Source organism: Triturus cristatus, chromosome 4_2 (assembly GCF_964204655.1).
Source record: "Triturus cristatus chromosome 4_2, aTriCri1.1, whole genome shotgun sequence".
Taxonomy (NCBI): Eukaryota; Metazoa; Chordata; class Amphibia; order Caudata; family Salamandridae; genus Triturus; species Triturus cristatus.
In genome coordinates this window covers 327,739,197-327,760,396 of record NC_140586.1, presented here as the reverse complement: position 1 = coordinate 327,760,396, position 21,200 = coordinate 327,739,197, and the positions used below count along the sequence as shown (strand labels likewise).

The 21,200-nt window shown below is 49.2% G+C and overlaps 1 protein-coding gene across 3 annotated transcripts in view; it reads left to right on the top strand.

Annotated features, from left to right (window-relative positions):
* PRRC2C (proline rich coiled-coil 2C) overlaps positions 1 to 21,200 on the top strand; it is a 1,321,979-nt gene that overhangs the window by 57,686 nt on the left and 1,243,093 nt on the right. For all 3 annotated transcript variants that reach the window (XM_085601696.1, XM_085601697.1, XM_085601695.1), the window contains exon 3: positions 168 to 345. In XM_085601696.1, coding sequence (XP_085457822.1) covers positions 168 to 345 — 178 coding nt within the window. The remainder of the gene's footprint in view (positions 1 to 167; positions 346 to 21,200) is intronic.

Genomic DNA, 21,200 nt, shown 5'->3' with positions numbered 1-21,200 from the left:
TCATTTACAATCTCCTGGCCTAATTACCTTAAGTTTAATTTGATGGTCAGAAAAGCAATTAATCAGTCACACAATGTTTTGTACCCAGAGGAAAGTATGTTAACCATCCAGCTGTGTACGTTGCCAGTAGAAGTCATGTTGCGTTCCTCAATATTGTTTCTTTACAGTTGCCGCACGCCATGGATTGCAGTCTTTGGGAAAAGTGGCTGTGTCACGACGCATGCCCCCGCCCGCAAACTTGCCCAGCATTAAAAAGGAGCACAAAGGCAATGATCCCAACGTGAGCATAGTCCCGAAAGACGGTTCAGGATGGGCATCCAAGCAAGATCAGCCGGAAGAGGAAATGTGAGTTACAAGCAGTTGGTGGGGGCTGCTTATCCATGAGGTTTTTGAGTCTGTCATAAACAATGTACACCCGATCTTTTTTTTTTCTTTCTTTTTTGTGATGGTCAAACCTTCCTAATTAAATACTGCCAGACCTTGTAGATATTTTCCTATTTTATTTAAAAATCAATCCTTTTTTTCACAGTTGCATACATTATGCAGTTACACTATTGGACATCATATATGCAAATTGATGTTCTGGTTGCTCAGTGAACTATTGTATCCACTTCAAGGAATCTATTTTGATCTCCTGATCACAAGTTTTGAAGGACAACAGCATGAAGTGTCTACTTGAGGATTAGAGTAGATTAGAACCTTAAATTCTACATTCCCTTGTAAGCTGGATGTATACCTCTTCTATAGGCTAAGAACTAAGGCCCAGCTGATTGTCAAGATCTGTGTGATGGACTAGGGCAATCCAGGACACACCAGGCTACCCCACCCCAGTTGCTCATGGGAAGCACATTTCCATCAACTTTTTCATTAGCTTCACAGAGAAGAGAGCCAGCAACGGACCAGTTCCTCCTCATACCTAATCGTTACCTTAAGTCAGTGCCCAGTGGCTAGACTTTGGAACCTGCTGTGTGGTCCTGTCCCATCAGTTGGATACATATAAACCAGTTTGGTAATCTGAGTGTAGTAGGGATCACATTCGGTCCTGATGAGTAAAGCAGTGGGGACTGCTTACGAAACATGTTGACCCAGTAGGGGGTATCGCATTAAAACACAGCCCCTACACTTTATCCCCTTTTTAATGTTCCCAGCCGGATAAATAAATAAAGTAGTTTTTTCTACCAGTCAGGGAATTTGTTAATTTATATTTTTGTAATCTTCACTAACCCTACCACTCTAACTCCCTCACCACACATAGCCTATTCCTTCATAACAACCGTGCTCCCCCGTATTCGCAGGTTAGAGCACGCCCCGCCCCATAGAGGGACGGGAAGACCCCTATGATGAAGCATGACACTACGGGATTCATAGTGTGTGAGGGGTATTTTAAAAACACTTAGTGTCTTTCCATGGCATCTCATGGATCACTAAACACGCCTTATTCCACATCACTATAAACAAAACAACTGAAATACTAAATAGTTTTTATTTTGTTTAGGGTAGAATCACATTGTTTATATAAACAAACATAGACAGATCTTTAGGAGTGGTGCAAAGGAAACCAGACTGTTGGCACAGGAAGCAGTAGTACTGTCAGAAAAACACATTGCAACTTGGATATTGGACCACATTTCATTCCTACAGGCAGAGATATTCTCCCCGCAATTCGATCTGCTGTTCATTATGGGAGAGCACAGTCTGGAGGAAGACCACAGTGCATACCGAGGGGGCCGGCACACACCAAGTGCTAGGATAGAAACTGAACTACCAGACTTTCCGGAAAGCTTCCTTGAAAACCAGATTTGACTTGCCTATTTGGCAATCAGGCAGTGGCTGACGGGTTGGTCCGACAGGTCACTTTGTGGTTTTTTTTTTTTTTTTAGCTGTTTGTGTGCCTGTTTTATAGTCTGCTGGCCCAGTTTTACTGTTGATTTCCATTATTTTGAAACAAACATTGCCTGCAGAAAGGTCAAGTCCTTGCAGTTTTCCTTGCAAAAAACGTATACAGCGCATCTTTACAATTTCGAAACTGCCCCAATTTGCAAACATTGGTTATGTTTTTTGCTTTCTAGTTCACTAATGGGTGCCACTTTTATTTTGGTGACTGGCCCTATTTTCTGCCCCAGTCCGGCTGTCATTGAAAATCATCAAACAATTGCAGATAGCACGCACAAGAGCCAGTACCAAAATCAAACAAGAAAATGGAGGACCAAGTGCCAGGATTACAAAACACAGTGGTAGATGCCTTAATCAGAAAACACATGAACTGCCAAGATTGGGAACTGGTACTAAATGCACCAGCATAGGACATTTAGTTTTGGTTCACTGAGCAACAGGATTTGACTACATTTGGGGGCCATAATCCTGGTACTGCAGAAATTTTGCCAAACAATCTTTATTCTCCGCTAGGCTGGTTAAAGAACTTGAAGTCTAGTTCGTACCTTTCTTCTAGCAATAAATCTCCAAACAAGTGGTGTTGGAGCAGTGAGAGAGAAACACGAAATGGTGGTTGGAGCCCTCATTAAAGGACCTTTCCAGTCTATACATAAAGCATCTCTTCCGATGCTCTTGAGAGTAATTTCTTATTAGTAATAAAATCAACAAAATACAACAGTGAAAATCGAGCCTTTTTCTATAAAGTTAACCTAAACATTGACCAGAACAAAGTTACTCTGTCTACAAATCTGGCTTTATACCCAAGATATCAAATTTGAACAATTAATTTACAAACTGGTTTCCCACCGCCATCTATGGTTACTGAAAGAGCACTTAATTCTTTGGACCTTAAACAATTTTTAAAGTTTTGTATTAATTAAAAAAAAAAAAAGACTTCCAGCAAGTCTTAACTGTTTGCACTGAATTGAGTTTTCACATGAAACAAAGCATGATGGATCATAGATCTTTTCTCCTGCCATGCCAAAGATTGGTGCCCTTTCTGCCACAGAGAAGGGGCACAGTAAAAAAGAAGCAGGAGTGCCACAAATGCACTCTTGTTAGAGTGTTCCTATTGAGCATATGTAAAGAAGCAACATGATCTCCCCCCCCCCCCCCCCCGCAACCTTTGCCGAACATCTGCAGCAGGACAAGCAGTGCTGTGCAACCTATTTAATTAAAGTAAGCTTCATTTCCGCCTGTGTCCAGGGCCACTGGAATTATGCAATTCGGCAGCTGCAGCTTTTTTTCTTGCATAATTAAGGATTTGTCACATTTGACACACAATCAATCTGCTGCATATTCCCACCAAAAATTCTACTTGAAACATTTCAAAGGTTACTTAAAGTGTGGCGACGTGTTTACACACAATGGAAGGCCCTTTGCAGAAGTTAACCTGGGCATCTTTCATTTGCCTATTTCGGGTTGTTGTTAGTAACTGTCTGGGCAAGGATTTCACTTCATCAGTACCAGATTAACTTTGTGTAAAAATGACAATGAAGTAATACTATTCAAAAGTGTCCGATCTTATGCTTAACAATTTGGCTTTTTTGCTGCATAATTTAGTCAACACTGCTACATAATTTGGTGCTCCTCTGCCACACTATCCCAGTGGCCCTGCCCATGTCTGATATATTGCTTTGTTAATCATTTTTCAAGCTTGTGAATTTATGAAAGAGCCATTGTTGGAGAAAAAAAGTGTTTACTTTTTAACTTTGGTTCTCCAGTATCTCTCGTGGATTCATGTGCACAGTCTCATTCCTGTTTGAGGTTTTCCAAAACTTCATCAGACAAACTACTAAAACGTAACAGTTGGTGTTCGGAGGAGGTTTGGACCTCTGGGCTCCCTCCACCTGATTAGCTGCACTTCAGGTTATAAATAGAAGTGGATGGGTTGCTTGTAGTTAGACTGTTTTTCTATTTTGTGTCAGTTGCTGCCTTGGAATACAGGTCTGTTAACATTGCCTACAGAGAGCTCCCAGCTTAGCTTGATGTCTGGGGAATAATTCAAACATGTGAGTCTATGAAAGCTACCAATGCTGGTCAACTGTTTAGTGAAAAGTAGATAATTGTTTCTTATACTGTATTGATTTAAGGTGACTGCACTGTGCTATACCCTAGTCCAACCCTTGAAATACAATTTGAAATTGACTTTTTTTGTTGTGTAGCATTTCACACCTTGCAACCATATCATAATTCAAACTTCTAACATAAACATAGCAGTAGTGAGAATTTAACTCTGGGAACTCTAAATTGGTATTTTTTGCCACCATTGGTTTATCCACAGCAGTCTATTTTGTTGGATGTGGGCTAGGGCCTAAGCTTTTGCGGCCTTCTTCATTTGCAATCCTTCCAGGTTTTTAAAGTTAGAACAATAATGGCACACTCATAAGTATTATCCTGCCAGAGCACACCATAAGGCATGGGTACTCACAAACTTTCTCTCAGGGGCCAAATTTACAGTGTGATTTGTGGCCGAGGGCCGCACTGGTGGGGGCGGAGTCAGAGGGGGAGGGGCGGTGCTAAAGCAAAAAATATTGACCATGAGGTTGAACACAGGTTCCTGCAGCAGACGCCTTCGTCCACTGAGCCACCAGACCCGGCATACACACATCTCTCTCCCCCTCCCCGTCTCCCCCTCCCCGTCTCCCCCTCCCCGTCTCCCCCTCCCCGTCTCCCCCTCCCCGTCTCCCCCTCCCCGTCTCCCCCTCCCCGTCTCCCCCTCCCCGTCTCCCCCTCCCCGTCTCCCCCTCCCCGTCTCCCCCTCCCCCTGTCTCCCCCTCCCCCTCCCCGTCTCCCCCTCCCCGTCCCCCTCCCCCTCCCCGTCTCCCCCTCCCCGTCCCCCTCCCCGTCCCCCTGTCTCCCCCTCCCCGTCCCCCTGTCTCCCCCTCCCCGTCCCCCTGTCTCCCCCTCCCCGTCCCCCTGTCTCCCCCTCCCCGTCCCCCCCTCCCCGTCCCCCCCTCCCCGTCCCCCTGTCACTCACTCACTCACTCACTCCCTCCCTCCCTCACTCACTCACTCACTCACTCACTCACTCACTCCCTCGTCCGTCTCACTCCCTCACTCCCTCACTCACTCACTCCCTCGTCCGTCTCACTCACTCACTCACTCACTCACTCACTCACTCACTCCCTCCCTCGTCCGTCTCACTCACTCACTCCCTCACTCACTCACTCCCTCGTCCGTCTCCCTCACTCCCTCACTCCCTCCCTCCCTCACTCACTCCCTCCCTCACTCCCTCACTCACTCACTCACTCACTCACTCCCTCACTCACTCCCTCACTCACTCACTCACTCACTCACTCACTCACTCACTCCCTCACTCCCTCTCACTCACTCACTCACTCACTCACTCACTCCCTCGTCCGTCTCACTCACTCACTCACTCACTCACTCACTCACTCACTCCCTCGTCCGTCTCACTCACTCACTCCCTCACTCCCTCCCTCACTCACTCCCTCACTCACTCCCTCACTCACTCCCTCACTCACTCCCTCACTCACTCCCTCACTCACTCCCTCACTCACTCCCTCACTCACTCCCTCACTCACTCCCTCACTCACTCCCTCCCTCACTCCCTCACTCACTCACTCACTCACTCACTCACTCCCTCGTCCGTCTCACTCACTCACTCACTCACTCACTCACTCACTCACTCCCTCGTCCGTCTCACTCACTCACTCACTCCCTCACTCACTCCCTCACTCACTCCCTCACTCACTCCCTCACTCACTCCCTCACTCACTCACTCCCCTCCCTCACTCACTCACTCACTCACTCCCTCGTCCGTCTCACTCACTCACTCACTCACTCACTCACTCACTCCCTCGTCCGTCTCACTCACTCACTCACTCCCTCACTCACTCCCTCACTCACTCCCTCACTCACTCCCTCACTCACTCACTCCCCTCCCTCACTCACTCACTCACTCACTCACTCACTCACTCACTCACTCACTCACTCACTCACTCACTCCCTCACTCACTCACTCACTCACTCACTCACTCACTCACTCACTCACTCACTCACTCACTCACTCCCTCCCTCACTCCACTCACTCCCTCACTCCACTCACTCACTCACTCACTCCCTCGTCCGTCTCACTCACTCCCTCACTCCCTCACTCACTCACTCCCTCACTCCCTCACTCACTCACTCACTCCCTCACTCCCTCACTCACTCACTCCCTCACTCCTCCCTCACTCACTCCCTCACTCACTCCCTCACTCCCTCCCTCACTCACTCACTCCCTCACTCACTCCCTCACTCACTCCCTCACTCCCTCACTCCCTCACTCACTCACTCACTCACTCACTCACTCACTCCCTCGTCCGTCTCACTCACTCACTCACTCCCTCACTCCCTCTCACTCACTCCCTCACTCACTCACTCACTCACTCCCTCGTCCGTCTCACTCACTCACTCCCTCACTCACTCCCTCACTCACTCCCTCACTCACTCCCTCACTCACTCACTCCCCTCCCTCACTCACTCACTCACTCACTCACTCACTCACTCACTCACTCACTCACTCACTCACTCACTCACTCCCTCCCTCCCTCCCTCCCTCCCTCCCTCCCTCCCTCCCTCCCTCCCTCCCTCCCTCCCTCCCTCCCTCCCTCCCTCCCTCCCTCACTCCACTCACTCCCTCACTCCACTCACTCACTCACTCACTCCCTCGTCCGTCTCACTCACTCCCTCACTCCCTCACTCACTCACTCCCTCACTCCCTCACTCACTCCCTCACTCACTCACTCACTCACTCCCTCACTCACTCACTCACTCACTCCCTCACTCCCTCCCTCACTCACTCCCTCACTCACTCACTCACTCACTCCCTCACTCCCTCCCTCACTCACTCCCTCACTCCCTCACTCACTCACTCACTCACTCACTCACTCACTCCCTCGTCCGTCTCACTCACTCACTCACTCCCTCACTCCCTCTCACTCACTCCCTCACTCACTCCCTCACTCACTCCCTCACTCACTCCCTCACTCACTCCCTCACTCACTCCCTCCCTCACTCCCTCACTCACTCACTCACTCACTCACTCACTCACTCACTCACTCCCTCGTCCGTCTCACTCACTCACTCACTCACTCACTCACTCCCTCGTCCGTCTCACTCACTCACTCACTCACTCACTCCCTCGTCCGTCTCACTCACTCACTCACTCCCTCACTCCCTCCCTCACTCACTCCCTCACTCCCTCACTCCCTCACTCCCTCACTCACTCCCTCACTCCCTCACTCACTCCCTCACTCCCTCACTCCCTCACTCCCTCACTCACTCACTCACTCACTCCCTCACTCACTCACTCCCTCGTCCGTCTCACTCACTCACTCACTCACTCCCTCACTCCCTCACTCCCTCACTCCCTCACTCACTCCCTCACTCACTCACTCCCTCACTCACTCACTCCCTCGTCCGTCTCACTCACTCACTCACTCACTCACTCACTCACTCCCTCGTCCGACTCACTCACTCACTCACTCACTCCCTCCCCTGTCTCACTCACTCACTCACTCACTCCCTCCCCTGTCTCACTCACTCACTCACTCCCTCGTCCGTCTCACTCACTCACTCCCTCACTCCCTCACTCACTCCCTCACTCACTCCCTCACTCACTCCCTCACTCACTCACTCACTCACTCACTCACTCACTCACTCCCTCACTCCCTCACTCCCTCCCTCACTCCCTCCCTCACTCCCTCCCTCACTCACTCCCTGTCTCACTCCCTCACTCACTCCCTCACTCACTCCCTCACTCACTCCCTCACTCACTCACTCCCTCACTCCCTCACTCACTCCCTCACTCCCTCACTCACTCCCTCACTCCCTCACTCCCTCACTCACTCCCTCACTCCCTCACTCCCTCACTCCCTCACTCCCTCACTCCCTCACTCACTCCCTCACTCACTCCCTCACTCCACTCACTCCACTCACTCCCTCACTCACTCACTCCACTCACTCACTCCACTCACTCACTCCACTCACTCACTCCCCTCACTCCACTCACTCCCCTCACTCCCCTCACTCCCCTCACTCCCCTCACTCCCCTCACTCCCCTCACTCACTCACTCACTCACTCACTCACTCACTCACTCCCTCGTCCGTCTCACTCCCTCACTCCCTCACTCCCTCACTCCCTCACTCACTCACTCACTCACTCACTCACTCACTCACTCACTCACTCACTCACTCACTCACTCCCTCGTCCGTCTCACTCACTCACTCACTCACTCACTCACTCCCTCGTCCGTCTCACTCACTCACTCACTCCCTCCCTCGTCCGTCTCACTCCCTCACTCACTCACTCACTCACTCCCTCGTCCGTCTCACTCACTCACTCCCTCACTCACTCACTCCCTCACTCACTCACTCACTCCCTCGTCCGTCTCCCTCACTCACTCCCTCACTCACTCACTCCCTCACTCACTCACTCACTCACTCACTCACTCACTCACTCACTCACTCCCTCGTCCGTCTCCCTCACTCACTCACTCCCTCGTCCGTCTCCCTCACTCCCTCACTCACTCACTCACTCACTCACTCACTCACTCCCTCGTCCGTCTCCCTCACTCCCTCACTCACTCCCTCGTCCGTCTCCCTCACTCACTCCCTCACTCACTCACTCCCTCGTCCGTCTCCCTCACTCACTCCCTCCCTCACTCCCTCGTCCGTCTCCCTCACTCACTCCCTCCCTCACTCACTCCCTCGTCCGTCTCCCTCACTCACTCCCTCCCTCACTCACTCCCTCGTCCGTCTCCCTCACTCACTCCCTCCCTCACTCACTCCCTCGTCCGTCTCCCTCCCTCCCTCCCTCCCTCCCTCCCTCCCTCCCTCCCTCCCTCCCTCCCTCACTCCCTCACTCCCTCACGTCCGTCTCCCTCACTCCCTCACTCCCTCGTCCGTCTCCCTCACTCCCTCGTCCGTCTCCCTCCCTCACTCCCTCGTCCGTCTCCCTGTCTCCCTCCCTGTCTCCCTCCCTGTCTCCCTCCCTGTCTCCCTCCCTGTCTCCCTCCCTGTCTCCCTCCGCCCCGCTGAGACAGCTTCCCAGTGCGCGCATACAGCCGCACCCGAGTACTTCACAGGTCTTTAAAAGACCATTTACATGTTAAGAAAGCTTTGTTGTATTTCACCTCTTAGGCCCCTGCATCTCCACTTTGACAATCACTGGAATTCCCCGGCCCCCACAGGGCAGAGTCTGAGTCCGGGCTGCTGCACCCGGCAGTGTTTGCTAACACTATTTAATTTTAAAACACAGGTAGGATGTCTGCAAGGTCCGCGGGCCGCCAAGGTAGGCTTGCCGGGCCGCTGGCGGCCCGCGGTCCGTACTATGAGTAACCGTGCCATAAGGCATATTTCTTCCCGGTCTATCTCGCTTCCTTTATCTTCTGAATTTGAGAGCTTGTTTTTTGATTAGTGCTCAAACAACTGAGCTCCTTTCGTTGTGAAACCTGTTCCGCGTTCTACCAGATCAAGTACCAAGGTATGCTTTGCGATCGAGTCTTCCTTACTAATTCTAAAATAAACCTCTTCCTGTGTTTTTTTTGTTTTTTTTTTTGTTTTTGTAATCCTGTAACACTTTTTATAGACTCCAATTACAAAGTCTCTATAAATGGTATTGTTTCTTTTAATGTTAAATAAAAACATGGTAAAAATACGTTTATGGAACATAGAAACCTGGTGAAAAATGACATTTTTCCAAAATCTATTAATACAACATTGACCCAACCCCTTTTTTCTGATTCTCAAGAGAAGAAATTAAACTACCTTCTTCCAACAAATAAATTCCCTCATTGAGTGGAATCAGTGCGTTGTCACTTTAAGGACTGACTACAAGACGGTCTTGTGTCCAAGATAACAAGACTTTTTTCAGACCGTCCTGTTTTAAAAATAGGTCTGTTTCAGTCTTTCTTTGTTGTGGTCCAAAGGCTTCTTTTTGACAGGACTTCTATAAGTCTAACAGCTGATAATCACTTTGGGTACCATTCCAACCAATCGTTCTTACCCACCACGTAAATGTAAATGTGCTTGTACTTATATAGCGCACAGCTACCCCGGTTCGGGGTTTCCCGGCGCTGTACTCATACCGCTAGGGAACCCTTCCTGGCTTTTTTCCTGTGAAATGTCCACTCCTGGGCATCCCCAGGGTTTAGCCAGGCATCCCAGCGCTGTTGGGGCTGTTGTGGAGATTAGGCAAGCTATTGCCCAGAGTTGCAGCGTGGGACCCATGATTAGAATAGGCACTGAGGCGAGAATATCCGGTCCGCGGAATTTATAGCCCGAGACACTGCCGCGACGGGAATCGAACCCTGGTCCCGGACCAGTGCTCTGCATCGAGGTCTGCCGCTCTAACCATTGAGCCACACTTCTCCACTCAAGGTCTGCCGCTCTAACCATTGAGCCACACTTCTCATTGAGTGGAATCAGTGCGTTGTCACTTTAAGGACTGACTACAAGACGGTCTTGTGTCCAAGATAACAAGACTTTTTTCAGACCGTCCTGTTTTAAAAATAGGTCTTTTTCAGTCTTTCTTTGTTGCGGTCCAAAGGCTTCTTTTTGACAGGACTTCTATAAGTCTAACAGCTGATAATCACTTTGGGTAACATTCCAACCAATCGTTCTTACCCACCATGCCACCTCAAATTGGACTCTGCTATATGCAAATCAGTATTGACCCTGCTCCAATGAGATTGCATGATATTTAGCTGAATAATCGAAGAGCTTCTCTAGAGCCATCATGTATAAGGAGCAAACAGCTACCTTTCACATTAGAGGAAACATATTTGTAACCTAGATACTGTGATTTTAAACGCTCATGGAGTCCAGCTGTTTTAAAGCTGCCTTTATGACTTAGGAAGAAATCTCACCAGCCAAGAGTACTTCTGGGCCTCCATTGTTTCTCTATTGTCTGTTATGACCTGCTTTGTCTGCCACTTCCTGAAGAAAACCACAGTGCTTTATCATAGAAAATAGTCTTTCTTGACTTTACAGTACACAACCTGTTTTAATTTGCCAAACACGCCTGTTTGGTGGCCACCGGGTGCTTGCATATTTGCCTTTATATGAAAAGCTAGGTTTGGTGGCCTTTTTGAATTCGGGTGATAATTAGTCTTGCAAGACAAGTTGTGAAGCATCTGTAGACTAAAGCACCCACCTTTTTCGTTTATAATTAGTTGCCCCTAACAGCCTACTCTAGCCAGGATACTGTTAATGAGAAAGGAAAACCATAGCGTAGGTAGGTATCTCTGGAAATGGCTCTAGATCAAAAGTTGGTCTTAACACCAGGCCATGAACAGAATCAACCTTTCTTTTTCAATAGCAGTGCAAGGTGCACCTTGTTCTGGTATTAACCATGCAACTGGGAAAAGTATAGATTTGGAAAAGGTTTAACTACAGAATCCAGACATATACTTAGTGAAGTGTACAGGCATTCTTTGCCCTAGTCTCTGTTTGCAGAGGATATGCTGGAGAGGTACAGCATCAATCAGTGACAACAGAAAATGGGTTGTAGTCGTCAGACTTGTAAGTGCTGCAGGCTGTCTTTTTAATGATTTTAGTAAAATCAACATCTTCTACTGTATTGTGTAAGATCAGCATCTTCTACTTTATTTGCTCTATAATAATGTCCTTTCTAGGCATACCTGTTAGAAATTGGGTCTCTAGTTGGCAGAGGTATGCGCCTTGTCCAGGTATGGACCTCAATCCTAGTCGGGGTAAGTATATACTTACTATAAATTAACATGTGTTCACCGTCTGGTAGCTTGGCACAGATCAGGCAGGCTTAACTTAGGAGGCAATTTGTAAAGTATTTGTGCAACACTTAAACATAAACTGTGAAAACCGTACACAAATATTCCAAACCAGGTTAGAAAAATCGAACTTCATTTAATAAACCAGATCAAAATGAAAAAATCTAATAAGTAGGACCGGAGTTAATTTTTAAAGAAATTCGCCAAATGTAGTGCTTAAAAGCATAAAGCGCCAATCGAGGTTATCTGGTCGCGCTTGACCGGGGTAAATCCAAATTTCAGGCAAACAGCGATGGAGCTTGGGCTGTATACAGGGGCCAACCTTGTCCTGTTGAAAAAGTACATTCGTATGAGGATGCATGGAGTGTGCGGTGCGAGTACAGGAAGGCGATGGGTCGTGTTCAAGCCTCGCGCACTGATGCGTCATCGACCAGCACTTGGATGTAGGTGATGAGTCCTCATCAAACCACGCAGCCGGCGATGTCCTCGAAGCAGGCGATGCATCAGCACCAAAGAAGATGCTTCGGTTCTGACCGGCGAAATGACTGCAATTCGTGGATTTTTAAGATACAGCACCGAAAACCCACCTCCAAGGGCCCAGGACTGGTTTGGCAGTGTAGGGTAGGATTCACAGAATGCATAGTTCTTGTGCTGTTGCTGGAAGTTTTTGATGGCCCTGAGATTTCAGAACAGGAGGCAAGCAGTTAAGCCCTTGGAGTCACTCGGGGTTCAAGTATTTTGTGTCCAGTCCTTCTCACCAAGGCAGAGAGGGCAGCTGGCATGTCAGCACAGCAGAAAATCAAATCAGTTCTTCCAGAGCAGTAGTCCAGCAGTGTGGCAGTCCTTCAGCAGCCCAGCAGTCATTCCTCTTGGCAGAGTATTTACAGGTCCAGAAATGTACTGAGTTGGTGGAGTCAGAAGTGTAGTTCTTATACCCAGTGGTGCCTTTGGAGTGGGGGAGACTTCAGTGAGGGGTTTTGAAATGCACAGTGGTCCTTCCTTCCTTTCCTGCCCTGGCTTCAGACTCACTACAGGGGTTATACCAAACTCAGTGAAGCCATCATGGTGCTGTGGAGTTTGTGTTGAATATCTCCCAGCACCATATACTCCTAAATGGCAGCACTGCACTTAGTGCCCAGGGATGGACCTGGGTACTGTAGGGGCACAGAGCTCATGCACCCACACCACTGGCATAGGGCACCCAGCTAGAGGGGTGGCTGATGTATGCCAGGGCAGTGTATGTTGTGGGCATGGCACACCGGGATGTGTGCCATGTTGAGTCTGTTTTGTCCTGTACCCAGACACTCAGCCTGCAAGGGTAGTGCGTTTGTGTTGGGGTACAGGGCCTCCAAGGGTGGCACAATAAGTGCTGCATCCCTTAGAGGCCTTCCCTGGTCACAAGGCCCTGGGTACCTAGGGTACCATTTATCAGGGGCTGACATGTGGCCAGGGTTTGCCAATTTGTGTTTTAGGGAAGGAACATAGTGTGAGAGTGTCATCTTTCTTGCATGCTATTCCCCAACTTGTTGCTGATTGTACTTTGACTGAGTGTGCCCTGGACTCCTGCCAATCAGGTGCCCAGGGCCTATGTTCCTTCCCTAAACAAAAACCTCAAAACCAAATTGTCAAACCCTGCCCACATGTCAGCCCCTGGTAAGTGGTACCCTAGGTACCCAGGGCCTTGTGACCAGGGAAGGCCTCTAAGGGCTGCAGCACTCATTGTGCCACCCTTAGAGGCCCTGTACCCTAACACACACACACTGCCCTGGCAGGCTGAGTGTCTGGGTACAAGACTAAACAGACGACATGGCACGCGTCCCTGTGTGCCATGCCCATCACCTACACTGCCCTGGCATACATCAGCCACCCCTCTAGCTGGGTGCCCTATGCCAGTGGTGTGGACACAGAGACAGGAGCCTTGTGCCCCTACAGTACCCAGGTCCATTCCTGGGCCCTGTAAGTGCAGTGCTGCCATTTAAGAGTACATGGTGCTGGGAGCTTGTCAAACACGAACTCCACAGCACCATAATGGCAGCACTGAAGACTGAGAAGTTTGCTATCAAACTGCTTAGCACATTAAATCCACACTGATGCCAGTGTGGGATTTAATGTACCAAGCACCACAGAGGGCATCTTAGAGAGGCCCCTTGAAACCTAACCTAAAATCCACGTCTGTTCTGAGGCTGCCTAGGTTGCCACACAGCAGACATGTTGCTGGACCCCTGGGTAGGAGAGCCCCTGCTCTCCTTGGTCTGCAACAATGCACATCCTGGGCGAGGTGCTAAATCTCCTCCCCCAGGATGGGCAGGGGGAAGCTTCAAAGGCATGCTGCCTCTGAGCTTCCCCAGGCCACTGCAACCCCCCCACTTTGGTGGGAAGCTTGGTCGGAAACCCCAAATAAGGACAGGGGATGTTCCAGCCTGCCAACCCCACCCCTCAGGTGGGGGAGGCGAGGTGAAGCACATCTCAGGGCCCTCGCCATCTTGAAGATGGGGAGCCCTGCCCAATCAGGATTAGGCTACTGCCCCCCTCCCACAGGAGAGAGGCAGGATAGGGGATGTACCCACCCCACCCCAGGACAGGGACCCATTGGTCCCTGTCCTTCACCTACCTGTAACGCCCCTAAATCTAGTATTTAGGGGCACCCTGAACATTCCTTCCCCAGATTCCAAAATCCGAAGAAGAGCTAGAAGAAAGAAGACCTGCCCTGCAGCTGTTACGAAGAGGAAGACACCAACTGTTTTGGCCCCAGCCCTACCGGCCTGTTGACCCTCAAACCTGCTCCAACCCGGCATCTCTTGTGGCCAGCAACCTCACAAACCCCGGAGGACCTGGCTACATTTTGACTCTAAGCCCCCTGGGACTCCCATGAGTAGAGGCTCTACTCAAAACCTACTTCTAATCCCTGGCAGCAACCCGGAACCGCGAACCCAGCACACTCTGCACCAGCCAAGCCTGGCCAGTGCCGGAGTGAAAAAAGACAATGAGGACGACCCCATGGCGACTGTGACCCCGAGTCCGGCACCCAAGGACCTCCCTCGACACTCCTGAAGAAGCCTGCAGCCTCAGAACCAGGTGCCCCCCAACCGCGATCAACAGAGGGTAAGATTTCCCAACACCAAAAGGCACCCCTGCACCCCGCGGCCTCCTGTGCCCAATCCCGGGGTACCTACCGAACCTCCAACTACCCAACTTACCTCTCGAAGTGGTGGTGGCACCTGAAGAATCCTCGTCCCTTGCCTTATGGAGTCTTCATTGTCTAAGTGGAAGAACCTGAAAAGTCCATCTGCATTGGCATGGGCAGTCCCTGGTCTGTGTTCCACTTCAAAGTCCATTCCCTGTAGGGAGATAGACCACCTTAGTAGTTTTGGATTTTCCCCTTTCATCTGCATTAGCCATCTGAGAGGTCTGTGGCCAGTTTGAACCAGGAAGTGAGTACCAAACAAGTATGGCCTCAACTTCTTCAGGGACCAAACCACAGCAAAGGCCTCCCTCTCAATGGCACTCCAACGCTGCTCTCTGGGGAGTAGCCTCCTGCTTATAAAAGCAACAGGTTGGTCTTGGCCTTCATCATTGGTCTGGGATGGGACCGCTCCTATCCCTAGCTCAGAGGCATCAGTCTGCACTATGAACTGCTTGGCATAATCTGGAGCTTTTAGAATTGGTGCTGAGCACATTGCTTCTTTCAGGGTGTCAAAAGCCTTTTGGCAACTAACTGTCCAGTTAACCTTCTTGGGCATCTTCTTGGAGGTGAGTTCTGTGAGGGGGGTCACAATGGACCCATATCCCTTCACAAACCTCCTGTAGTATCCAGTCAAGCCAAGGAATGCCCTGACTTGGGTCTGGGTTGTTGGAGCTATCCAGTCCATGATGGTCTGGATCTTGGGTTGTACCTGGCCTCCACCTACAGGGTGGCCCAAGTACACCACGGTGCCCTGCCCTATCTGGTATTTGGATGCCTTGATAGTGAGACCTGCATTTTGCAGAGCCTCTAAAACTTTTCCAAGGTGGATCAGGTGATCCTGCCAGGTGGAGCTAAAGACAGCAATATCATCGAGATAAGCTGCACTAAAGGACTCCAGCCCAGCCAGGACATGGTTCACCAACCTCTGGAAAGTGGCAGAGGTATTCTTTAACCCAAAGGGCATCACAGTAAACTGATAATGCCCATCCGGGGTGGAGAATGCTGTTTTCTCTTTTGCTCCTGGGGCCATGCCAATCTGCCAGTACCCTGCAGTTAAGTCAAAGGTACTGAGGAATTGGGCAGCCCCTAATTTATCTATCAGCTCATCTGTTCTTGGGATAGGGTGAGCATCTGTCTTGGTGACAGAGTTGATCCCTCTATAGTCCACACAGAAAATCATCTCTCTCTTTTCACCTTGTTGATGAGGTTTGGGGACCAGAACCACGGGGCTAGCCCAGGGGCTCTCAGAGGGTTCAATGACCCCTAATTCCAGCATCTTGCTGACCTCCGCTTTGATGCTTTCCTTAACTTGGTCTGTCGATAGATTTTGTTTACGACAGGTGCACTGTCACCAGTGTCCACATCATGGGTACACCAGTTTGTCAGACCAGGGTTCAGGGAGAAGAGGCTAGCATACTGCTGCAAGACTTGCTTGCAGTCAGTCTGCTGTTGGGCAGAGAGGGTGTCTGAGAAGATCACACCATCTACTGATCCATCTTGTGGGCTGTAGGAGAGGTCAGGGAGAGGTTCACTCTCTGCTTCCTGTTCCTCATCAGTCACCATCAGCATGGTGATGTCAGCCCTGTCATTGTAGAGTTTAAGGCGGTTCACATGGATGACCCTTTTGGGTGTCCTGCTAGTGCCCAGGTCAACTAAGTAGGTGACCTCATTCTTTTTCTCTAGGATAGGGTAAGGGCCACTCCATTTATCTTGGAGAGCCCTTTGTGCCACTGGCTCCAAAACCCACACCTGTTGCCCAGGTTGAAATTCAACCAGTGCAGCTTTTTGGTCATACCAGTGCTTCTGGAGCTCCTGGCTGGCCTCAAGGTTCTTGGATGCTTTTTCCATGTACTCAGCCATTCTGGACCTTAGGCCAAGCACACAGTCCACTATGTCTTGTTTGGGCTCTTGAAGAGGCCTATCCCAGCCCTCTTTTACAAGACAAAGTGGTCCCCTTACAGGATGACCAAACAGAAGTTCAAAGGGTGAGAAACCTACTCCCTTCTGTGGTACTTCCCTGTAAGCGAAAAGCAGGCATGGTAACAGGACATCCCATCTCCTTTTGAGTTTTTACGGGAGACCCATGATCATACTTTTCAATGTCTTGTTGAATCTCTCAACAAGGCCATTGGTTTGTGGGTGGTAGGGTGTAGTAGACTTGTACTGCACTCCACACTTCTTCCACATGTGTGTTAGGTAAGCAGACATGAAGTTGGAACCTCTGTCTGAAACCACCTCCTTGAGAAACCCTACCCTGGTGAAGACACCCAGGAGGGCCTTGGCTACTGCAGGAGCTGTAGTAGTCCTAAGTGGAATTTCTTCAGGGTACCTAGTAGGATGATACACTACTACTAGAATAAATGTGTTCTCTGAGGCTGTGGGAGATTCAAGTGGACCCACAATGTCAACTCCTACCCTTTCAAAGGGGACCCCCACCACTGGTAGTGGGATGAGGGGGGCCTTTGGGTGGCCACCTGTCTTGCCACTGGCTTGACGGGTAACACAGGAGCTGACAAACTCCTTCACCTTTTGGTGCATCTGGGGCCAGTAAAAGTGACTCACTAGCCTTTCCCAAGTTTTGGATTGCCCCAGATGTCCAGCTAGGGGGATGTCATGAGCCAAAGTTAGGAGGAACTCCCTGTACTTCTGTGGCACTACCACCCTCCTGGTGGCTCCAGGAGTGGGGTTTCTTGCCTCAGCATACAGTAATTCCTCTTCCCAATAAGCTCTGTGGGTAACACTGACATCTCCCTTTGCTTCTGAAACAGCTTGCTGCCTCAGGCTTTCAAGAATGGGACAGTCTCGCTGACCCTGGCACAGCTCTTCCCTAGAGGTTCCCCCTGGGCCCAAGAGTTCAACATGGTAAGGGTCAAGCTCCATGGACTCGGTTCCCTCAAGGGTATCCAAATCCTCTCCCTGTGGAGAAGGGTCCTGAATGTTTTGCTGTACAGAAGCTGGTTCCCCAGTCGTCTTACCTTTTCTCTTGGTTGGTTGGGCCATTATTTCAGGCTCCAGACCTACTTTTTCACCCTTCATCTTGCTCTGTGCTCTGGTTTGCACACACACCAATTCAGGGATGCCCAGCATGGCTGCATGGGCCTTAAGCTCAACCTCGGCCCAGGCTGAGGTTTCCAGATCATTTTCAAGCAGACATGCAGCTGGCAACTCTGGAGAGAGCACTACCTGTTTCAGGCCAGTAAACCCCCCCCCCCCCCCCAGCCAAATGTCGCCATGGGATGACTAGTGGTGACACTGTCAGCGTTGGTGACTGGGTAAGACTTCCCAATCAAGTATTGCTCAGGGGAAACCAGTGTGCCTTTCACCATAGTGACACTGGCACCTGTATCCCTTAGAGCTTCTACCCTAGTTCCATTCACCCAGGGGTACTGTAAGTATTTCTTTAAATTGGGTGGCCACACAGCTACAGTGGCAAACTCCACTTCCCCCAGGGAGACTAGACTAGCTTTAGTGTGTTCCCAGATTTGCTCAGGGTACACCTCTGATCCCATTTGTATACTTGCTGCCCCAGGAGTAGCTGTACTGGGTGCCTTAGGGGCTTTTTTTTGGGGGGGGAAGATTTATCTACAGTTAGGTGTCCTGACCTCTTACAGTTATTTCATCCGGCCTTTAAGGGATCAAAGTTCTTCCCCCTATAGGGTTGAGGCACATAGGGAGTAGTTTGGGTCCCACCCACCTGAACAGGTTTTTGGGCTCTTTGGAAGACTGACTTTTTATCTTGGGGATTCTCACCACCTTTTCCCTGGGGAGGCTCTGTGACCACTTTCTTTTGGTCACCCCCAGTGGTTGTCCTTGTCACCCTAGTCTTGACCCAGTGGTCTGCCTTATTTCCCAATTCTTGGGGAGAAATTTGACCTAGGTCTACCAAATGCTGATGCAACTTTTCATTTGTGCAGTTACTTAATATATGTTCCTTCATGAATAAATTGTACAATCCAGTAAAATCCTGCACACCATGTCCAGCTAACCAACCATCCAAGGTCTTTACTGAGAAGTCTACAAAATCAATCCAGGACTGGGTCTGGGTTTTACGAGCCCCTCTGAATCTAATTCTATACTCCTCAGTAGTGAATCCAAATCCCTCAATCAGAGCTTTCTTCATGAGGTCATAGGATCCTGTTTCTGGCCCAGAGAGGGTCAGAAGCCTGTCTCTGCAGTTACCAGAGAACAGTTCCCACAGGAGTGCCCCCCCCAGAGAGTTTCAGTTTCAGTTTATAATTTATTGCACAGTTAATTAAAACCAATGCGATACAATGACACATAATAAAATTCTTTAAAATCTGCAGCATAAATAATTCATCTCTGCAAGTTAAATCAAATGTCCTGTTTTGCTAAGTTGATCATGGGTCAATTTTTGGTAGTTTTTTTTCTACTACTTTTAAAAATTTCACAAATCTACAGCTCAGCTGAGGGTCCTGTGCTGAGAAGCAGGTTAGCACTGCATTCCTTCGTGGGCGTACCCCCTGTAGAATGAAATGGCGTTTCAGCAGGAGCTTCCTTTCTTCGTGCAGTTCCTCACACGAGCAAAGCAGGTGCAACATGTCTTCTGCCCCTTTGCCGCATAACCTGCATAATGCCTGCTTTCGATCTCAGCCAGTGAGGAAGATGTAGAATGCATGGTAACAAGCCCAATCTATATCTTAAAAAGCACACTTTGATTTTTTTTTTGTGTAACCTAGGGCAAGGTAAGGCTGGGAGGCTTGTGTCAGGTATGTATTTAATACCATCCAAGCATGAGATCTTTTTGATAGGATGGCTTTATCCTGAACCCATGACTGTAGCTTGATCGTTTTTTTTTTTTTTTCCACCAATTTGTTGAGTGTTTTATGATCTACAGGGGACGCCCAGAGCTCTGCCAGCCCGGTGTTCATTATGCTTTTTTCCAGGTATTTTGCAGCTGGTGAGTTTTGGGTCTGCTCTAGCTCTTTCCATAGATATTCGTTCAGCGTCCCATCGGTCGTTTTTCTTACTTTATCCCAAGAGCAGATATATGCCCCCTGTCGTGCCAATAACTGTGACCAAATTCCAAACTCCAGTCTGATCTGTGCTGGGGAGGATCGCCTTGGAAGGCTGAAGATGATTCTGTATGCCGACACGATTGTGCTGTCAAGTATAACGGCATCTCTGCCTCGATGGGCCTCACTCCCATATGTTAGTGTTGGTAACAGTTTGGCACGTATAACATGTAGTAAGGGGGTCAGAGAAGGGCCGGAGAGGTTGTTATTTAATGTTTTTAAGGCAATTGCCAGAACGGTGCCTTTGCCTCTTATACTAGCCCTTTGTTCTCTAAATTGGCCACCACTGTCAATCTTCACGCCTAGATATTTATACGACCAGGTGTCTTTGATTCGGGTGTTTTTCCAGAACCACGAGAACTTTCTTCTTTTTGTTGTTGCTGATTCATTGTTTGCGTTTTCTCGAGGTTCACTATTAAATCGTTTAACTCAGAATATCTCTGGGTCGTATTCAGAAGATTTTGAAGCCCAACTCTTGTGTGGCTTATTAACACCAGGTCGTCTGCATATAAGAGGCATGGTAAATTGAGGCCTCCTTGGCGAGTGTGAATTGCAGTTGTTTAGTAGGGGCACCAAGTCCCCCAGGAACAGGTTGAACAATGTGGGGGCCAGCACGCAGCCCTGCTTGAGGCTGTTATTAGTTTGTATCCGCCTTGACAACATTGAGCCGTCCCCCACCTTGATCTGAATCCAAGTGTCTGTATGTAAGTTAATTAACAGCTCCAGCAAACCTTTTGGGATACCCCAATCATTAAGTTTTGTCCATAGTAGGTTGCGATTAATGTTATCGAATGCTGCTTTGTAGTCAATATAGCAGAGGTGCAGAGGCAATTTTTTTATCTCTGCCTTGTCAATAAGCATACCCATCGTCAGTATGTTTGTTGTAGTCCCCACTGATTTAACAAAGCCTGTTTGACTGGTATGAGAGATTTCCTCGTAGCCCATTCCTTTAGTTCTTCCAAAATTAGACCTGCGAAATACTTCGCATTGTTATCGATTAGAGCAACTAACCGATAATTTTGAGGAAGGCCCCTATCCCCTGCTTTATATATAGGGGCAATAATGGAGCCCCCCCAGAGAGGTTTCTTTACTTTTCTGATGTCACAAGCCCTCTCAAAGGCGGTGAACCATTTGGTGATATCACCTTCCTCAAATTTAGGGACAATCCCTTTGGGGATTTTAAGGTCAAAAGTTTTCTCCCTATCCTTATTTTTATTATTGCTGCCACCATTGATGGGTGCTAAACCCATCTCTCTCCTTTCTTTTTCTAGAGCCAGGAGCCTGGACTCTAGC